Source organism: Medicago sativa, chromosome 2, assembly GCF_051527215.1.
Source record: "Medicago sativa cultivar Bolivia chromosome 2, Bolivia_mono, whole genome shotgun sequence".
Taxonomy (NCBI): domain Eukaryota; kingdom Viridiplantae; phylum Streptophyta; class Magnoliopsida; order Fabales; family Fabaceae; genus Medicago; species Medicago sativa.
This window is the reverse complement of record NC_140750.1, coordinates 75,244,207-75,265,347: the sequence shown is the minus strand read 5'-3', so window position 1 is coordinate 75,265,347 and position 21,141 is coordinate 75,244,207. Positions and strand designations below refer to the sequence as shown.

Below are 21,141 nucleotides of genomic sequence, written 5' to 3'. Positions count from 1 at the left end.
TTCTATCTCCATTTACAAAGAGTTCACACACCAAATTACAAAGATATCACACACTATAATACAACAAAATCATAAAACGATTGCAATTCCTTAGTCACTGTCCATACCTCACACCATAATACAAGAAAAAATCAGAAATTCTTTGCTCTCCATACCCTACAACATAGTGCAAGAAAATTATAGGTTTCTTTTCTTTCTTACCAAATAATGATGGAAATCAAAATATTTATACCAATTCAATTAAATTTTTATATGAATCTAAATCTTTTTTTGAATTACAGGGAAAGTTTAACAATGGATGTCAGCAATTGAGTTTCTAGCCCATTTCACATAAAACTTTAAAGATTGAGTTTATAGCCCAATGCAATTTGAAGAGATACCCTGGAATCATCCTCGATTGTTTCTATGTTGGTTCTGGTTCGATGAGGAGGATGTGCTAGGCGGCGGCGCCGTCGCTTGTGTCGTCGGTTAAAGATTGAGTTTATAGCCCAATGCAATTTGAAGAGATACCCTGGAATCATCTTCGACTGTTTCTATGTTGGTTCTGGTTCGACGAGGAGGATGTGCTAGGTGGCGACGCCGTTGCTTGTGTCGTCGATTGTGGTTTGTTGATCCAGATCTATCGATTTCCTTTTGCAGGTTTTCCTTCCGTTGATGTACCCTCTCGTTCCAGCGTGATTAAGCCTCCTTCGTCGGGCTCTTTTTGTCCGGCCGTCCGTCGCAAGGTTCATGGTGGGTGAGTGAGGTGGTTCATGAAATGGTCTTGGGTGGTACAGGTTGTTGTTGATTTGGTGGCAGATTCTTCGCGGTGGTTGTGTTCTTTCTTGCCGGTTGTTGTTTGTTTGCTGCCGACGGGTTTTTGTTTTTGTGGGTCTACAATGGGTGTTTTTGTTGTTTTGTTTGAGCAGAGATTGGGTGGATTTAGACTGTGGGCCTTTTTGCGGTGAAATGATTTAGCAGCTTGCTTATTGCGGCGTCGGTTCGTAAATCCGAAAGGGTCAGTTACAAAAACCCGAAAGGGTCGATTATAATAACCCGAAAGACTCTGTTTACTGACGTATTGGACTAATCTCTCGATCTTAGTTCTTACGTGTTGCTTGCTCGAAATAGTTGTTCAGGGAGTTGTTGGGGCTTGGATTTTGTTGCTGTGTTGGCGGTCGATCCATTCGCCATAACTACACTCTAACTGTCCTTTGCAGATGATCATTTTTCATTCTCTTTTTGTAATCTGGTTTTCCGCCCGAACGCGGGTTCGTTGGGTTGCGTCTGTGATTAGTGAACTTTTGTTAGGATGGATTAGAGTAGATCACTTAGGCTGATTTATCAAGTTGTATTCCCATTTAGGTTTTCATGGGTCAGGTCCTACGTCCCCATTCTTTGTATCTTTTTCTTTTTTTTTATATTATATTATATTTTCTTTTTACTTAAAAAAAATGATAACATGTAATCATTTGGGGCACAACAATTTGGTATCAAATTTTGAAATTGGATTGGTTACTATTTTCTTCTGATTTTTTGTAATAGCTTATATGAGACTTCTAAATATCAAACCTAGATTTCTTCAAAAAAAAAAAAATCAAACCTAGATATTCACATATTTATAATGATCTTTTGCACACTTTGTAAAATCCCTTTTATACATACGTGGGTTATAATGTATACACCCTCCGGTCACAAATATAAGAAAAAATTTATGTTTTAGATACATTCAATAAATGATGTATGTGGTCTTCATTGTAGACAACATACATCATTTATTGAATGAATCTAAAATATGAATTCTTGCTTATATTTGTGACCGGAGGGCAGGTAGAGGTGTCAATAGAGCCCCAAATTTCAAAGCCCACTTAAAAAAGCCCCCACCAAACCCACTAAATTAAAGCCCCCTAATTGAAAAGAATTATTTGGGGCCAAGCCCACTATAAAATCTATTTATTTGTGGGCCTAATAAAGCCCCATATTATAATTTTTTTCTTAACAGCTTACTACGATCTTATTTTAAAAAACAGCTTATTCAAAACAGCTTATTTATGCAAAACAGCTTATTACGATTTCATTTTAAAAAACAACTTATTCAAAACAACTTATTTATGCAAAACAACATATTTATGCAAAACAACTTATTCAAAACAGCTTATTTATGGAAAACAGCTTATTCGAAACAACTTATTTATACAAAATAGCTTATTTGTGCAAAACAGCTTATTCAAAACAACTTATTTATACAAAACAGCTTATTTGTGCAAAACAGCTTATTCAAAACAGCTTATTTATACAAAACTGCTTATTACGAATTCATTTTAAAAAACAACTTATTCAAAACAACTTATTTATGCAAACCAACATATTTATGCAAAACAACTTATTCAAAACAGCTTATTTATGGAAAACAGCTTATTCGAAACAACTTATTTATCCAAAATAGCTTATTTGTGCAAAACAGCTTATTCAAAACAACTTATTTATACAAAATAGCTTATTTGTGCAAAACAGCTTATTCAAAACAACTTATTTATACAAAACAACTTATTTGTGCAAAACAGCTTATTCAAAACAGCTTATTTATACAAAACAGCATATTCCGATTTAATTTTAAAAAATAACTTATTCAAAACAGCTTATTTATGCAAAACAACTTATTCAAAACAGCTTATTTATGCAAAACAACTTATTTATGCAAAAACAGCTTATTCGAAACAACTTATTTATACAAAATAGCTTATTTGTGCAAAACAGCTTATTCAAAACAACTTATTTATGCAAAACAGCTTATTTGTGCAAAACAGCTTATTCAAAACAGCTTATTTATGCAAAACAGCTTATTCGAAACAACTTATTTATACAAAATAGCTTATTAGTGCAAAACAGCTTATTCAAAACAACTTATTTATACAAAACAGCTTATTTGTGCAAAACAGCTTATTCAAAACAACTTATTTATGCAAAACAGCTTATTTGTGCAAAACAGCTGTTTTGCACTAATAAGCTATTTTGTATAAATAAGTTGTTTCGAATAAGCTGTTTTGCATAAATAAGCTGTTTTGAATAAGCTGTTTTGCACAAATAAGCTATTTTGCATAAATAAGTTGTTTTGAATAAGCTGTTTTGCACAAATAAGCTGTTTTGTATAAATAAGTTGTTTTGAATAAGCTGTTTTGCACTAATAAGCTATTTTGTATAAATAAGTTGTTTCGAATAAGCTGTTTTGCATAAATAAGCTGTTTTGAATAAGCTGTTTTGCACAAATTAGCTGTTTTGCATAAATAAGTTGTTTTGAATAAGCTGTTTTGCACAAATAAGTTGTTTTGTATAAATAAGATGTTTCGAATAAGCTGTTTTTGCATATATAAGTTGTTTTGCATAAATAAGCTGTTTTGAATAAGTTGTTTTGCATAAATAAGCTGTTTTGAATAAGTTATTTTTTAAAATTAAATCGGAATATGCTGTTTTGTATAAATAAGCTGTTTTGCACAAATAAGCTGTTTTGTATAAATAAGTTGTTTTGAATAAGCTGTTTTGCACAAATAAGCTATTTTGTATAAATAAGTTGTTTCGAATAAGTTGTTTTGTATAAATAAGTTGTTTTGTATAAATAAGTTGTTTTGCATAAATAAGTTGTTTTGAATAAGTTGTTTTTTAAAATGAAATCGTAATAAGCTATTTTGTATAAATAAGTTGTTTTGAATAAAAAAAACTTTAAAAATAGTTTTTTTTTTTAAAAAAAAAAACTTTAAAAGAAAATGTTTATAGAAATTTTGGGGCTTTGGGGCCTTGAGGGCTTTTGATTTGTGGGCTTGCATGAATGTGGGCCTTTTAATCTTGTGGATTTTTAAGCCCCATTACTATGTGGGCTGGGGCCAAAACTTCAAGGCCCCATGATATTGACACCTCTAAGGGCAGGGGCGGAGCCACCTATTGCCCAGGGGATTCAAGTGAACCCCCTGAACTTTTTGGATTTACCCCAATTATCCTATGTTTTTCTCTGTTGAACCCCCTGAAATATAACCTTTGAACCCCCTCATTGCACCACCTCTCTAATTTGTGACCGTAAAAGCTGCACCTACACTTGTAAGTTGTACTCATGCCTGCACACCTAGCGACTAACTTCTACCTTTGTCCTTTAGGGTGTGTTTGGATCACCAAAGAAAGTGAGAGGAAAGATTGTAAGCGGAAAGATTGTAAGAGGAAAGATTGTATGAGGAAAGTGAATGGAAAGTGAGATGATTGTTTTAGTTGTTTGGTATCAATGAAAGTGAAAAGAAAGTGAAAGGAAAGAAAATTATAATTTTGTAAAATGACATAAATGTCCTTATATTAAAATGAATATGCATGTATAAAAGAAAGTTTTCAAAAGTGAGGACAATTTAGTAAATTACACAAAAAGATGGCAGCTCAAGCTTTCTGCGCAGTTTAGAGAGGAAAGTTTTTTGATGTGGGACCCACCTAAAGAAAACTTTCTTTCCTCTCTGACAGTGAAACCAAACAATGGAAACACGAATTTCGATGAACTTTCTTTCCTTCCTGCTTTCTTTCCATTCACCTTCTCTGGAACCAAACAATGCCTTAGTGACTACTTCTGTTGTAGAACACTGACCAAGTGTTTGCATCTTTTCCTTTTATTTTATTTGATTTGATTTACTAATATAATTAATTTCTTTAACTTTTCCAAGGTATTATTAACATCTTAATTTATCGTTAAATCACTAAAAAAAAATACCTTTTGGGATGATTTTAATTTATTGTTAAATCACCAAAAAATGGCATGATTTTAATCAAGAGTCAAGACGTAAACACCAGGCAAAGATGGTTATTTTGATAATAGCTTCAAGTCTAACATATATATTACATAATTATTTGAAGAAAATGTTAAAAGTGTTCTTAGGCTGATTTGGTTCTTCCTCAACCGGTACCTTTAACAAAACCCATTATTTAATGATCTCTCGGTCTCTAATTTGTGTATATTCCGTTCCAAAAATATGTCATTTTAATGTATAAAAATAATTTAAACGAGTTGAACTCGAGTTAAAAAATTAGGTTACTCGAGCAAACGAGTTGAACCTAACGAGCTGAACCGAGTTGTTCGTAAGCTTTAAACGAGCCGAACTCGAGTTAAAAAATTGTTCGTATCGAACTCGAGTCGAGTTTCGAGCTGAGTCAATTCTTATCGGAACGAATCGAGCTCGGACGGGTTCAACTCGACTCGATTCATTTCCCGCCCTACTAAATTGTTATAAACATCTAACCTAAGGACAATATATGATATTTGACCTTTATAAAATTGAAAAGTCTGAACCCTCTGGTTCAGGATCCTGGCTACGCCACTGCCGGAGGGTATATCTAACATCCAACCTTATGGAGGATTTTTTGTTTTTGTTTGTAAGGATTCGGGAACCAATACCTTTTCAAATATAGATATATACTAGCTATGATATCTAACAAAAAAAAAAAAGCTATGATATCTAACAAATTAGTTAGTAGTCTATAATTAATTTGACCAAATCCAACCTAAACTTGTTATGGACAAACTCCAAATTTCGAGAAGAGCTACAAACTATTTATTGAATACATGCCTTATAACACTTTAACATCAAGATATACATTAACATGTTGGTTCCGTTCTTACGGACGAAGTAATAGAAGTTCAAAACTTTTATCCCAATACTTAGACAAAAAAAAAAAAATTATTTGATTGATAGAGAATGATAAAATGGTTAGAAAAAAAAGCTTAAACAAAGGGTAAAATTGAAAGAAAATTGTTGCACACATTTTTATATATTTGAAAAATGATTATTTAATTAAGTAAATAAAAATAAGATAGTTTATACAAAGGGTGAAATTTGAAAGGAAAAAGTCAAATAAAAAGTTTGTATTCCCTTCGATTAAGAGCGGAAGCAAAGATATATTTTTTTTTTGAAGGAAGCAAAGATATATTTTTAACAACCGAACCACAATTAAGAATAGTGTAAATTAAATTTTGAGGATTAACAAAGGACAATAAACAAAGACATATTTTCAACCAAAAAAAAAACACAAAGACATATTTTTAATAAACCGAACATAATGAATTTAAAAGCAAAACTATCTTTGAGAAAATAGACCACACAAAAAATTGTCCCCTTTTTTTTTTTTTTTTTGGTACAAAAAAATTGTCCCCTTTATTATCAATATAGCATAGATGTAGATAAAATTCATGTGGATTTTATCATTTTGAAAATGAGAGTTACATGATTTAATAGTTTTCACATTAATTTCACCTAATAATATAATAAACACGACTTGTGTCCACTTCCTTGGTATTTTTTCCTCAGGGTTGTTAACCTAAAATACATTTTCCGTGGTTATAAAAAACTTTGAGAAAAATATGAATGTAAAGGAATATAAGAAAATGTATCTAAATTTTATCTATACTATAAAGAAAATAAGTTTAAAATACGTGAGTTTGAGCTGATTTTTTTCATTACCAATCACTCTTCATTTAAACTATTTTATCCTTTAATAATATTATTTTAAATTTTAATTAAAAAATTAAATCTTATTAAAATGGGAAATATCCCACTACAATAGGAACAATATTATCAATATTATATATGAAGAGAATTGAGACTTTGGGCTGATTTTTTTATAATTCTAATTATATCCTTAAACAAATTATTATTGTTGGTATTAAAAAAGATAAAGATTTGTATTATATTTGTTAAATTATTATTGTTATTGAAAAAGATAAACATGGTAACCAAAAAAAAAAAAAAGATAAACATGACTTTTTGAGTTTGTTACAATTTTAAAGTCACAAATACATGTACTTATTATAATTTCAATCAAAATCAAAATTTCATATAAAATACTATTCATAATTTACATGCGTTAGCGCAATAAAAAAAGCAGAAAGATGGACATGTGAGTGCCCATCTTTTCGTTAGTCATAATATAATGTAATTGAATTAGTGTTTGATTTTTTTTCTTTTAAACCTTTTGGTAGTTTTAACATCATTTCCCAAAAAAAAGTGTGTGTGTTTTCCTTTTAATCTGAGCCTTCCATTTCAATCTAATGGTTGACAATTATTCTTATATAAAATAGTCATTTTTATAAGATACATCTTCTATATTAGTAGACGGGGTCAGGATGTCATGGTATCGCTGTTGACCTTTCATACAAGTCAACAAAGACTTTCGTAGTAGTATTGGGGTTACTATGAATGGTTAGAGTGGAATGTTTGATTTCAACTTGTATTTTAATTCCGTCTAAATTTGTGATTGTTTCGATCAATTCTGCCTTCTCATGCTCTTTCATCTTGTTCTCCTAAATTCTTCGGAGGGTACGCGAGAGGGATGCCAAACATTCTTCTCCTTCCATCTACATCTTCTTCTACTACAAATTTAACAATAAAAGATTGAGAAATGTTAACTTGTGCCCTTGATGCATAAGTTAAGGAATCAATATGCATTGTTCATACTAACTGAGTTAAGCTTATATGGACTTCTAAGGAACGTTTTAACGATATTACACTTTCTCATGCTAAATTTTACACACTCTTTCAATGTAAATATGTAAATTTTTATTGTCAATCTTTTTTTGATTTGGTAAAAAAAATAGAAAAAAATTTAAGAGAGATTAAAAATGTAAATATGAAAAATAAAGTTTATCCACAGCGGTGAAGCAAACAAGGCAGGAGAGGAAGAATATCGATCATCATATCACACGTAAAGCACGTGAGTACAAGATCTAGAGCGTAAATTTTGCGGTGGCGCAGAAAAGAAGAGAAAGAATCAAATCATCGATAAATCATGAGAACTCGCCGCACGCAAAGTCACTCCGGCGAATATCGATCATCTTCATCTCTTCTTCTGATTCTAACAATAACATGTTTCCTTCTTCTCTCTTTTTCAATTCCCACCAATTCCGAAGTCATCACTTTAACCTCCGACACCTTCTCCGATAAGGTTCGTTCGTTATTTAGGGTTTATGTTTAAATTAAAGCCCAATTATATTTATTTACTTCTCTTAATTTGATTTCATTTGATTCGTAGATAAAGGAGAAAGATACTGCATGGTTTGTCAAATTCTGTGTTCCATGGTGCAAACATTGGTAATTCATTCTGTTACACTCTGAAATTTGTGTATCATTCAATCGTATAAGTGATTTTAGAAGTGTTAATGAGATTTTAACAATTTGACGAATATAATTGATTAGTATTGATTGAAATTGTGTATGAAATAAATCTCAATAATAGTAATAATAATGATTGCTTGTTTGACAGCAAGAATTTGGGGTCATTGTGGGATGATGTGGGTAAGGCAATGGAAAATGAAAATGAAATAGAGATTGGAGAAGTTGATTGCGGCACGGATAAAGCTGTTTGTTCTAAAGTTGATATTCATTCATATCCTACCTTTAAGGTTTTCTATGATGGAGAAGAAGTTGCCAAATATCAAGGTAACCATCCTTCTACAAAATATATTGTTTCTATTGGATTCTGCTCAATACCCTGTATTAATTTGACTTAATTCGCATGCTCGAGATTAACCTTTCAGTTAACCTTTTTTTTTTTTTAATTTTATTTTCCGGTATATGTTAGTATCTATATGTTAGTGTTATGTTGTTAACTCGTGGGGTGGGGATAGAACCCTCGATCTTTCAGGTAACTTTGAACGGCTATATAACCATTTATGACTTGTTGGACTAATTTCCTAAGTACCTATATCCGAAAAAATAATTGTCTTTTATTTTACAGCTTTCTTCTATTATATATTTGAGAAAAAATAAAGTAAAAACTAATTAAGAACAATGCATGTCAAGTGTCATGGGTTTTGTAAGGGGAGTATCCAAGACTACCGATTTTTTTTTTTTCTTCACTCGTTTTTGTTTGCTTTATCCATAGGGTATAACCTATGAAGCACTGATATCGATACGGACACCAAACATGACACTAACAGAAACAATAGTAATTTAAGAAAATGAAAGTGATTGAATGTAGCCACATGCGTCACTGTCGGACACTGAACAGTGAATACACTTTTAATATGAAGTGTTGATGCTAAATAGATTATAACTTGCCTCACATTAGGATAGAGAGCCTATTTGCTTATTGATTTTCAAACAGCTTTTTGTTTTCAATTCAAATACTACTCTTTGAAAACAGAAAATTGAATGAACGGAACAGAATGAAAAGAAGGTGGTATTATCAAATATAAAGTGATAATAGGAAGTTAAAATAGAAAATATTTTGACAAACCAAACAGACCCTTGCCCTCCTGAGTCCATTTCTGGAGTAAAAAATTGGGAACTCTTTTTAGTATATGTTTAGTTCACTTGTTTACTTCAAGCAACCTCAACACTACAACTATCACCTCTACCACTGCCACTGTACCACTGCTGTTATTATTATTGTCACTGCCACTAATGTTGGAGTATCTTTAAACTTTCCAAACTTATTCTTTAAACACAACTCATCAAATAAGTTTTTGATATTTTTGTTTTGTAAAATTAAATAATTCTAACCAAAAAGAAACAAAAATAGAATCAAGCATGTCCTAGAACTTCTCTTGGTATTCTTTTACTGCTGGAGTATCTTTAAACTTTCTAAATTTATTCTTTAAACACAACTCATCAAATAAGTTTTTGATATTTTTGTTTTGTAAAACTAAATAATTCTAACCAAAACGAAACAAAAATAGAATCAAGCATATGTCCTAGAACTTCTCTTGGTATTCTTTTATGATAGTTACCTTAAAATATCAAAGGTAAAAATAGGAAATCGACCGTATGTTGATGAAAGTTCAGGTCTATTTATCGTGGATAGTAATTTGACTCTTGGAAAGCAGAAAAATGCGCAGAAAAAACCAAAGGCCTACAGGCAAATTATGTTTCTTTCCAAAAAGAACCGCGGTTAGCAAATTATATATATTGGTTTGAGTATATTCTTCATATTTCTTTCCAAAAAGAAGTGCGATTAGCAAATTAGGCCTCATTTATGTTGTGAAAAATTTCTATTTTCATTACCTAAAGTATGTGTTCATTTTAACTTGCTGATAAAATGCGAGACTCATGAAGTGAACCATTGTGATGGAAAGAATGTGAAATGCTAGCTAGGGATGATGCATTTCTAGAAATAATGAAAACAATTCTTTTGTCATTTGCATTGTTTCAGAAAAATGCGCATAATTGTTCACTTCAAGAGTCTATTATCTCTTTGTTAGCAAGTAAATTAACACTTATTTAAAAAAAAATGTTTTAAAAAAGTAAAAGGGACCTTATGTTTCTTTTTTGAAGTTGATATTGGTACGATAGGGAGGTCAGAATGAATAATATCTACTACAAGGCAGGCTGTTTCATCCTTGCTGCTGGATCTTAGAGCACCCATAATCACTAGCTTTGCAGCAAGCTCTGCATGTAGACCCCGACATGACAAGGCGTCCATATTATTGGATAAAGCATCCCAAATACAATCAAAGGCTATAATTAGCCTTACATCACCTCCAGCATTTGTAAGTTTCACTTGCTTAACATGTGGTATTGGCACGATATATTGTTTCACATCTTTGTCTCTTATTGATCTAGATATGCATAACCCATCAGGCCAGCGGCAACGAATCCCATATACATCCATTCTTCCTACTTCACTACCACTAGCTGTAAAGCCTGTAACACTCCCCCTCTGTTCTACATTATCTTCTAGTCTGTGATCAACTGTCAGTACAAAAACTACCCCTTCTTTAATATCTAATAATATGCAACTGGGATCACTAATAGATGCATTACCGACAATCCGTCCATCAACCAAAACAAATCTAGTTGTTGTTCCTAAAGTTCCCCCCCTTGTGCTGAAACTTCGTGTCAGTCTTCACAAAACCAACCACTAGAGCGTGAGTAAGGGCGTGTAGCCATGCATCCCTGCTGGTGCTGATATCTTGCTGTATTGCAGTCAAAACATTATTCAGCAAGTTTTCCTTTGCATAAATAGAAGCTATTATGCCCGACAGAAATTGCGAAGACAGTAAACGCAATTGAAGGATCCCAGAGAACCCTGTGGCAATCTGTTTTGATCAGATAATAATCTTCTTTCTTGGCCAAGCCAGCTTGTTCATACTTCACAAAAGGTTTTTCAACTTTCACATTTCGAAGCTTACGAGCAAATATTTAAAGTATGAACAATATGGCTTGACCAAGATAGGAGAAGATTACTATCTAATCAAAACAGATTGCCTCTGGGTTCTCTCGGGGATCCATCAACTGCGGTCACTGTCTTTGTGATTTTTTTATGGGCATAACAATATCAGCTGCTATTTATGCAAAGAAAAATTTGCTAAATTAAGTTGAGTGCAATATCGCAAGATATTAGCAGACAGGGATGCATGGCTACATGACCTTACTCGCGCTCTTGTGGTTGGTTTTGTGAAGACTTGCACAAGTTTCAGCACAAAGGGGGAACTTCTGCAACAAGAGCTACATTTGTTCTGGTTCGACTATCACTGCTGCGCTGTTGGTGATTCTTGTTGCATATTATTAAATACTCAAGGAAGTGTAGTTTATGTCCCAACAGTTGATCACAAACTGGAAGATAATGTAGAAGAGAGCGACATGTTGCTGCTAGTGGCGGTGAAGTAGGAAGACTCGGTGTATTTGGGTTCCTGGACTGGTGGGCTATGCCTATCTAGATCAATAGGAGGCACAAATGTTGGACAATACCACATGTTGAGAAAGTGAAACTTTCAAATGCTGGTTATAGCCTTTGATGGTAATTGGGATGCTTTATTCAATGATATGGCCGCCATATCATGTTGCAGTCTACCTGCAGAGCTTGCTGCAAAGCTAGTGGTTAATGAAGCTCTTAAGATCTAGAGGCTCAATGATGATACAACCTGCCTTGTTGTAGATATTATTCTTTCTGAGCTCTCTATATTACCACCACCAACTCCAAAAAAGAAACCTAATTTTTTGACCGTGTTTCTTTTTGGAAGAATATACTCAATTTCTCCCAAGTCCCGACTGATTCTCACTCTGGAAATGCTTCCCACAACTCTCCCGTAAATCTGATCAGGTGCATCACATGCACCTGGTACAATGATAAGGGCTTAGTTATTATGACCCTTGGCTTCACATTATTTTATATCAAGTTTGGAAAACGAAAGGTGCTGTTGTCATTGCATGTACACAATTACGATCTTTCTAATGTGGAAATTTAGAACGAAACCCTTGTTCATGCATTCTGCTTATGAATGAAGGTGCAAGATGGCACCTATCACTTGTGTTAAATAACAATATTGTACTTACCAGATCTTGTAGTCTATGTAATTGTATGCCTCTGAGTTTATGACAATACTAAAATGTAGTATGCATCATCAAAACACGTGTCATTTACTAAGTTAACTGATTGACAGCATTTTGTAGTAAAATCTTCCCTGTGCATTCAAGAGGTAAACTACTATGAAATACCCAATAGCAAGCTTTTTATGATTTATTTCTATGTAATTTTATCAGCCTTGTAGTAAGAAATATGTTCTGTTAATTTTATAGAGAAATTCAATGGTCTTTTTATCATATTATTCATAGACTAATCTATGACATATTTGTTGTTAATCCTCCTTTCCCCAACCTAAGCTAGGCACAATGATAGATCATTAACCAAATCTTATTTTTGTTTGTGGTGACATGGTCAGGTGCAAGGGATATTGAATCATTGAAAGCTTTTGTTTTGGACGAAGCTGAAAAGGCAGCAGCAAACACACAACTTGACAATGATAAAGAATTCTAACGAGTTTTGAGGTATGCTACCAAGACTCCCACTCGCTTCAGGTTCATTCTTCTGTTCTCTCTATGGAATTTTTGCGATGGTAGTTCGTAAGGGAGGACTTAACATCTGATATGATGGTGCTTAATCAGTGTGTAGCAGACATTTTCTTTTTGTTTACTTTTGATATTTGTAATGGGAAAGTTATAAACTTGCAATTTAGGATATTTTAATTCTTGTGAACAAATTTTCAATTTAGTATGAGTCACCTAAAAGAGTGGTTAATTCAGTCAAAATATTAACCACTTCACAATTTTGGTTAATCAACTCAATTTGAAATACTTACCACCATATTTGAAATTATGATTTTCCCTATAATTTGCCATCCAATAAATTACTGCAATCATTTGATTGATCATGTTACTCACGTGCAGTCATTACCTAGACTACAACCAGCTCTTACGGCAGGCAGTGCGCGCGCACACCAAATTTGTAAAGATCCATTCTGCTATGTTTGAACTAATCAACATCTTTTTTGTTTAACCTTGCTGTTGCGAATTTAGAACTAATTCTGCACACCACCATTTTATGGCGTACTGTTCACATTGAGGTATTTAATTGTTTAGGAATCATGCTTGAGGATTTGTTATTTCAATCACTCTGTGTTGCCCAAGATGTTGTATGTTGTGGGACCTACGTGTGAGATCATTTTATGTCATTAATCTTTAAATAGATACTCATAAAGCTATAGGTTAGCTGCGCAGTGTTAATATTGTTTCATTCAAACTCTTTATTGGTTTAAAATTGTTAGATTTTTTTTTTTGGTGCAAAAAATTGTTAGAAATTATTAATTGATATATATAGTTGTGCCAAAATAACAATAAAAATGTTCTTAATTTTATCATTGATTATTTTACAAATTCATGTTTAATGCGAAGAATATAAATCACCTTATATATTAGATGTCTAAAACATCCATACTGTTTTTTTAGGGGGAAATGACGTTAAAACTACTAAAGGATCACCTTATATATTAGATGTCTAAAACATCCATACTGTTTTTTTAGGGGGAAATGACGTTAAAACTACTAAAGGTTTAAAAGGAAAAAATTCAAACACTAATTCAATGTTTCAATTACACTATATTATGATAAAATTTAGATGCATTTTCTTATTGTTTTTCATGTTCTTTACTACCCATGATTCCTATGCATTCATATTTTTCTCAAAGTTTTCTACAACCACGAAAAATGCATTTTAGGTTAAGAACCTTGAGGAAAAATCGCTGGATACAAGTTTTGTTCATTATATTATTAGATGAAATTAATGTGAAATCTATTCAATCATGTAACTCTCATTTTTAAAGTGATAAAATTCACATGAATTTTATCTATATCTATGCTATACTGGTAAAAAAGGGGATGGACGTTTTTTTTGTGTGGTCCATTTTCTCTAAAATAATTTTACTTTTAAATTCACTATGTTCGGTTTATGAAAATATGCCTCTGTAATTGTCTTTTGATAATCTTCGGAATTTAAAACAATTGTATCGGAATTAAAACTCCATAAAAATATCTAGGTATTTCTTAGTGAAGTTGCTCGATGATCTTCAAGACGATAAATAGACTCAGATGAATGTCTATCATCTATTGCTGATTCTAAATTTGTTGGTTAAAAAGAAAAAAAAGGCAATGATTTGCAAGTTCTAAAAAGGCAGATGAATAACACAATGATTAGAAAGAAACAATAAAACAATATTGGCAATATTGATGTGAAGGCGAGTACAAAATGATATACTTTCTTGACTAAAAATATAAGAATCCAATCATGTAAAATTGGTTGCTTAAAAGCTATGTCCAGCATGTGAGAACACGAAGTTGTTACTGTTTATTTCAATAACAATTTTCAATAGTAGTTAGTGTTTATTCCAATGTCAGTTTGTGAAAATTAAGAATAAGAATCCAATAACAATATGATTTCATGACAAATCCATTTCCATGATAGTTCATGAACTGTTTGTGTTTATTCCTTTCAACTAAGCAACATTTTGCTTTGTTACAACACTTGCCACATATTAAGACACCTTTAATAATATATATTTGGCTACCCCATGTTTAATTTTAAGTGGAATAATTGTTTTATTTTATTTTACTTTACTTACTTTTTAGTCGAACTCTGGATTATCTGGTCCCGTCTTCTAAGAACCGGAGGGTTAACATAAAAAAATATACATATTATTTGATTGACAATGAAAATACGATAACAACTACAACAATCTATAACTTCATCCCAAAAAAAATCTATCACTAATGGCTAATACAGATTTAATGACGCTTTATCAGCCCTTTATTATTGTAAACACAAACTCTTTATTAACACTTTGTTTTTTCTATATAGCTAAAAAATGAGTAATTAGTAAATTATAACCTTTTATAATCCGTTCTTTAGCTTTAAGTGTATTTTATGAAGTACATTTTATATACGTAGTAGTTATTTTGATTTTTTTTATTTGCTTATTGGTTAAGTTTACTAATAGTTTAAAAAAAATATATTTTTCTTTATATGTGGCCACCTCATAAAAATATTGTTAACTTCACCGCTGTGGTCAACAACGTACGATCTCAACAAATGCCCTATAAAGAGATTGATAGGAGTGGTTCCATAAGAGACATGGATAAGTAGGAAAAAATTGGTATATTTGAGGGTGCTCTTTGTTACAATCATGTTCCTGATTAGAGAAGAACAAACTTGCAAGATAAATGCAAGCCTATAAAAAAGTTTTTCATGAAAACATGAGATTTCTTAGAATTGTTATTTCTTTAAGATTTTACTATCTCTCTCCCCCACCCCCTCTCCTCTCCTCTCCTCTCTCTCTCTCTCTCTCTCTCTCTCTCTCTATATATATATATATATATATATATATATATATATATATATATATATATGTTGCTCATAAAATAAAACAAAATAAATAAAAGAGTCTATATTGAGAATATTGTGAAAAAGAGTGCGTTATAATAATTTCTTTTCAATTAGTCCTAAAAATTCATAAAATCGTGCCAAATCGTAACTCTTGAGAGTCTTTTAAAATCATGTAAAATCTTTTAAAATGCTCAAGACTTTTTTAAATAAAAGTTGTCTTTTAAAATCCTAAACCAATACACCCCCTAAACGTTTAAATTTAACAATCGGATTACGATGTAGACAACTGTTTTGAAGGGTTCACCCAGTAATGTAGAGACATTGATGCATTTGCAAGAAGGGGTCAGGCCTACTTCAGTGACATGTCTATGTTTGCACTAAACATAGCCATTTTGTTCATGAGTGTGAGGACAACTTATTCTTCGAGTAACACCTTTGTCAGTAAGAAATTTAGAGAGCACAACATATTCCTTATCACCATCTGTTTATAGAGACTTTATTTTGAGATCAAGCTGATTTTCAAGCACTTGTCATAAAGTGAACAAATCATGATAAGACTTGAGATTTAACTTGTAAAAGATAATTCCTATTGAATTTTGAATAAGCATCGATAAGTGACTTAATTTAGCAACTCTTGCTACAACAGAATGCAGTAGTAGGGGTCCGACTTTTGCCACATCGCCAAACATTAACACATGGAGGAGATTTTCTTACGCTCCAAGTAATCTCAAACGAGATAGCTCACAAAATGAATCTTTTACAACCGACTTTATGGTATAGTCAATTGCAGATCGTTAGATTAAGAGAGTCGGCTGCAAAGGATCCAAGTCTGATATTTCGATATTCCTACGAAGCTATATTAATAAGTATATTTGCAGGAATGTAGACTTAGTGCAATCTCTTACTAATTTAGAAGCCAATTCCATAACTGTTAATAAAAAATTAAGCCCCTACAAATGCAGCTTGGTAAAAGGATATTCTTTCTCAAAATTCTATTTGTGACAGTATTTACTATTTATCAATTGGTCATCAAAATTGTTGGCACCAGTCACAACAACTAGAAGATATACAACTGGTTCAAAAAGAAAGAGACATGTACAATTGGTTTGAATAATATACGTGAGACAATACTAAAGGTCACATTATTATTCTAATACTTGCTTAAATACATAAGTGAGTTGCGCACAACTTTGTTGCCATAAAATAGAAGCAATTATTAACTATCATTTATACAATTTAATGAGAACTAAAATGATTGGGACATAAACATAAGCTATCAAAAAGAAGACAATAGAAAGTGAGTGGGATTGTGGGAAAATAGAAAAAGTACTGTCCAACTGAGAGAATTTTCCACTCCCATTACTAATGGATCAACCACCCATGTGTGCTTATGTCATCACTAGCATCCAAATTGTACCATGTTTCATATTAATAAACAAAGGGATGTATGTGTCCTTTAACAAGCTTACTACATCAAATTAAACTTTACAATATGGTTTAATTTAAATGAATTATATGTGCAAGGTTTTATAAAAAAGGCGCGCTAGGTTTTTGATGTTATTGTGACTGCAATTGAGGTTGCACTATCATATTTGACTACGATTCTTTGCAATATCAAGTAGTGACACCAGTGTTACCTCGACCATACCTTAAAAATTTGCATATGTGACCACACTTGATCAATAACTCACATTAAATAAGGTTCAAGTATGTGAAATGAAATTACTGGTTAAGTGGAAGAATATGAAGTGAACTCAATTGTAACTTGTGGCAGGGGCAATAGCAAGAACTCCAGGAGAAGAAACAAAATGATGTGAATTTGTCTTTAACATGACCTTTACACCTCTCATAATTAGTAAAATTGTTTAGCTAAGTGGACTATATGGTTGTGAATTTGTGATTGTCTTACCTTGGTCTGCCCATGGGGTATTGGAGAATATAAATCAAAAGGGTAATGCATAGAGTAGCACAGAAAGAATAGAAAGTTAATTTATTGGAGAAAATATCACTTTTGTTACTTTGTAAAGACATTATAGTATATTCTTTCCCAACAAAAGTTAATTTATTCTCCACGGTTTCGACCGTCCAATGTTAAGGGAAAAACATAATACTTAACTAGAAGAATAATAGAAAGTGTAAATCAACATTTCCTATAAAAAGAACACCAACTGGATTGTAAAACAGCACATAAAGTGAGGTGAAGTGCAAGTGTGCAACAATGGATGGTAAGCTAGCAGCATCCTCAAAAGAAACAGATGAGAGCAAGCGTGGCGGTTGGATAAGTTTCCCTTTCTTCATTGGTCTCTCTCTCTTTTTCCTTTCATCTTTTAACTCATCAAAATCATTTTGTTTGGTTTTATTCCTCTATATAGTAATTTGAAGTTCAGACGACATGTAAGTAAAGTATGACCAAAAGTTATGTTAGTCATATTCGAATTTGGGGTTTCCCAAACAATTTGTCATTTACCGGAGTTCATCAATTACTTAAGCTTATAAAAGAAACTAATTACCTGAGCTCAATAACTTAATATACACACACGTAAAAAGCATGATCATATTGTCCCATAAGTACATATGAGATGGTAAAAAACTATAGAAAAGTTTGATATGTTGGGGGCGTGTGTTCGAATCTGCAACTTTCCTCCCCGCCTCTCAACATTTAGTGCGTAAATTTCGCTGCTAGTCTCATTGTAACAGAAAAAGAAAGCATGATCATATTTTATATTGTTGGTTAAATAGGTATGGTAGCAGGGTCGTCACTTGGAAGCGGAGGAATTGCGGGAAATTTGGTTGTATATCTTATACAAGAATTCAATATAAAGAGCATCATTGCTGCTCAGATTGTAAACATTGTTATCGGAAGCATCATTTCCACTGGTTGCCGCAATCGTTGCTGATTCTTTCTTTGGCTCTTTCTCTGTTGCATTTGCTTCTTCTTGTGTTGCTTTGCTGGTAAGCTTCAACACTAAGCGAGAATTTTTTAATCATATTTCATATTTTATCACATCAATCAAAGTAGGACCGAATATACACTTATTCGTCTGGTAACAATTCTCTTTTAAATTTTAACCTTTGCACATGCAGGGAACAATTATTTTGTTTTTGACAGCAACGATCGATTCTTTAAAGCCTCATCCATGTAGCAATGATTCATTCATTACATGCAAGCCACCTACTGGAATCCAATACACAGTTCTATATATAAGCATAGTCCTAATATCAATTGGTTTTGGTGGTTCACGTTTCACTGCAGCATCACTAGGAGCAAATCAATTTGACAAACTAGAACATCAAGGAATATTTTTCAACTGGTACTTTTTCACATTCTATGTTGCTTCTGGAGCTGCATTCACTGGAATTATTTACATTGAGGATAATTTGGGTTGGGCTTTGGGGTTTGGAATTTGTGTCGTGGCTACTTTTGTTGGTGTGGTTATTTTCTTGTTGGGTTATCGATTTTATCGGGCTGAAAAGCTACAAGGAAGTGCAGTTTTGGATTTGGGACGTGTTTTTGTTGCATCTGTTCGTAAGTGGAAGTGTAAGCTTGTTGGCAAATGGGTAGGTCCCATTGCATGTGATACCAAAGCAATTTCTAAGCCTACCCACATATAGCTTGCGGTGCTGAAGAATTGTTTTCTTTGGAATAGTAAAGCTAGTGTATAGCTTGAGGTGGAAAGGAATAACTTTCGGTGCTTTTGTTTCTCAATTGTCAATTGCACGTGTTGATTTTTTGCTTGCAGCCAAATAGCCATTCGGTGCATCTCTTGTATAAATAGAGCACTTGGAGTGAAGGCATATGCAATCCCAACACAGAAGAAAAGAAACACAACACAAAAATATATTACATCAATAGAGAGTTAGAAAAACTCAGTGTGAGAATTTTAGGAGAAAATTCCTGGGTGTAATTGGGTTGTGGGTAGTGAGAGTTTGTGAGTGTTTGTAAACACATATATTTCCCTTTATTAAAAAGATCTGCAGCAGCAGTCCGGAGAGTAGGCATTTTTGGCCGAACTTCGTTAACAATCTTGTGTGTTGTTATTCCGCATTTATTTCACTTCTACTTAATCTGACCATGGGAAATTGTGCGTAGTTTCCTAACAAAGCTCTCATCCAGAGTAGAGGATTACTATGGTAGTTCTTCTGGTCATGATGTTTTGGTTCAAGTGCTGCCTCCGCTAACACCGGGAAAAGGATTAAGGTACCAAGTACTAACCACCTTTTTTAAAAATTACTAAGTTATTTTGTGAAATCCATGTGGGTTCACATCGCATTATAAATTTACCCTACTTAGTAATGAGATTCACATGATTTTTACCAAATAAAAGAGTAAGCGTTGAAAATGAAAGTTACCAAGCATTGAAAGGAGAATATGCTTGTAAATTTCTGCTATATAGTAACAATGTGTTGATCTATATATATGCAAATTCAGGTTCTTCAACCGTGCAGCTCTAGTAACTGATGCAGACCTACACTCAGATGGCTCAGTTAGGAAATCATCATGGAGGCTGTGCACACTTCAACAAGTGGAAGATTTTAAAAAAATAATTAGAATCCTACCACTTTGGACTTCAAGTATATTCCTATCAACTCCTATAGCAATCCAAAGTAGCTTGGCTGTACTTCAAGCTTTAGTCATGGATCGTTCTTTAGGACCCCATTTTAAAATCCCAGCTAGTTCTGTTTCTGTCATAGTCTTAATATCAGCACCCATTTTCCTCACATTTCTTGACAGGGTGCTATTGCCAGGTTGGCATAAGATTACTGGAAAAACGCCTATGCCGCTTCAACGAATAGGAGTAGGACATGTGTTGACTGTTCTTGGCATGGTTGTCTCTGCTCTTGTTGAATCAAAGAGACTCAAATTAGCACATGGACATGTTTCTATGTCTGTGTTATGGTTGTTTCCACAATTAGTGTTGGTTGGTATTGGAGAAGCTTTTCATTTTCCAGGACAAGTTACATTCTATTATCAACAATTTCCACAATCACTTAGGAGCACATCAACAGCAATGATTTCAATGATTATAGGGATTGCTTTTTACTTGAGCGCTGCTTTAATCGACCAAGTTCGTAGGAGTACTGATTGGTTACCTGATGAAATAAATCATGGCAAGGTAGATAATGTGTACTGGATGTTAGTCATGTTTGGAGGTATCAACTTTGTGTATTACTTACTGTGCTCTATTTCTTACAAGTATGAAAATGTTTAAGAGGATTTGATGTTATGATAAATGTTATCGCTGTTATAGTTGGATTGGAATAAGTAATAACGATGATAAGGTTTTCTCTCCTACATTCTATGAAAAAGACTGTCAAGATATGTAGCAATTCTTAGTGACTTGCACAACAAGTTACTGCTCTAACAAACTTTGATCAAGTTAGTTAGCTTGTTGTAATTAGTTACAGTTAGTAAACCAAAGTAGAAAGTTAGTTAGAGTACTGTTTCACATCTATGTAGATATAAATACATGTATGATGTCACATTGCCAT

General features: G+C 32.8%; 1 protein-coding gene and 2 pseudogenes across 3 annotated transcripts; 2 read left to right on the top strand and 1 right to left on the bottom strand.

Moving 5' to 3' along the window:
* Positions 1-7,656: 7,656 nt before the first annotated feature.
* Positions 7,657-13,649, top strand: PDIL5-1 (PDI-like 5-1). 2 transcript variants are annotated; one of them, XM_085746702.1, is made up of 5 exons: positions 7,657-7,941; positions 8,029-8,087; positions 8,260-8,435; positions 12,659-12,764; positions 13,164-13,649. In XM_085746702.1, exons 1-4 carry the CDS (start codon positions 7,786-7,788, stop codon positions 12,751-12,753), a joined length of 486 nt encoding a protein of 161 aa, XP_085602828.1. In that variant the 5' UTR covers positions 7,657-7,785; the 3' UTR covers positions 12,754-12,764; positions 13,164-13,649. The 2 variants fall into 2 exon arrangements, with proteins under 2 accessions (XP_085602828.1, XP_085602829.1); XM_085746703.1 differs by having other exon boundaries at positions 12,659-12,794.
* LOC146950739 (putative protein phosphatase 2C 5 pseudogene) lies at positions 9,692-11,135 on the bottom strand (annotated as a pseudogene).
* Positions 13,650-17,818: 4,169 nt separating the features above from the next.
* LOC146950737 (protein NRT1/ PTR FAMILY 2.7-like) lies at positions 17,819-20,944 on the top strand (annotated as a pseudogene). Its single transcript, XR_015027683.1, has 5 exons — positions 17,819-17,951; positions 18,391-18,603; positions 18,736-19,197; positions 19,755-19,849; positions 20,081-20,944. The product of XR_015027683.1 is annotated as a protein NRT1/ PTR FAMILY 2.7-like (transcript).
* Positions 20,945-21,141: the final 197 nt, after the last annotated feature.

Bases quoted from the DNA above. Each gene is read 5' to 3' on its own strand.
- PDIL5-1 (XM_085746702.1), top strand. From the start codon at position 7,786: ATGAGAACTCGCCGCACGCAAAGTCACTCCGGCGAATATCGATCATCT. The intron at 8,088-8,259 runs GTAATTCATTCT...CTTGTTTGACAG, and splicing joins GTTCCATGGTGCAAACATTG to CAAGAATTTGGGGTCATTGT. The intron at 8,436-12,658 runs GTAACCATCCTT...TGACATGGTCAG, and splicing joins AGAAGTTGCCAAATATCAAG to GTGCAAGGGATATTGAATCA.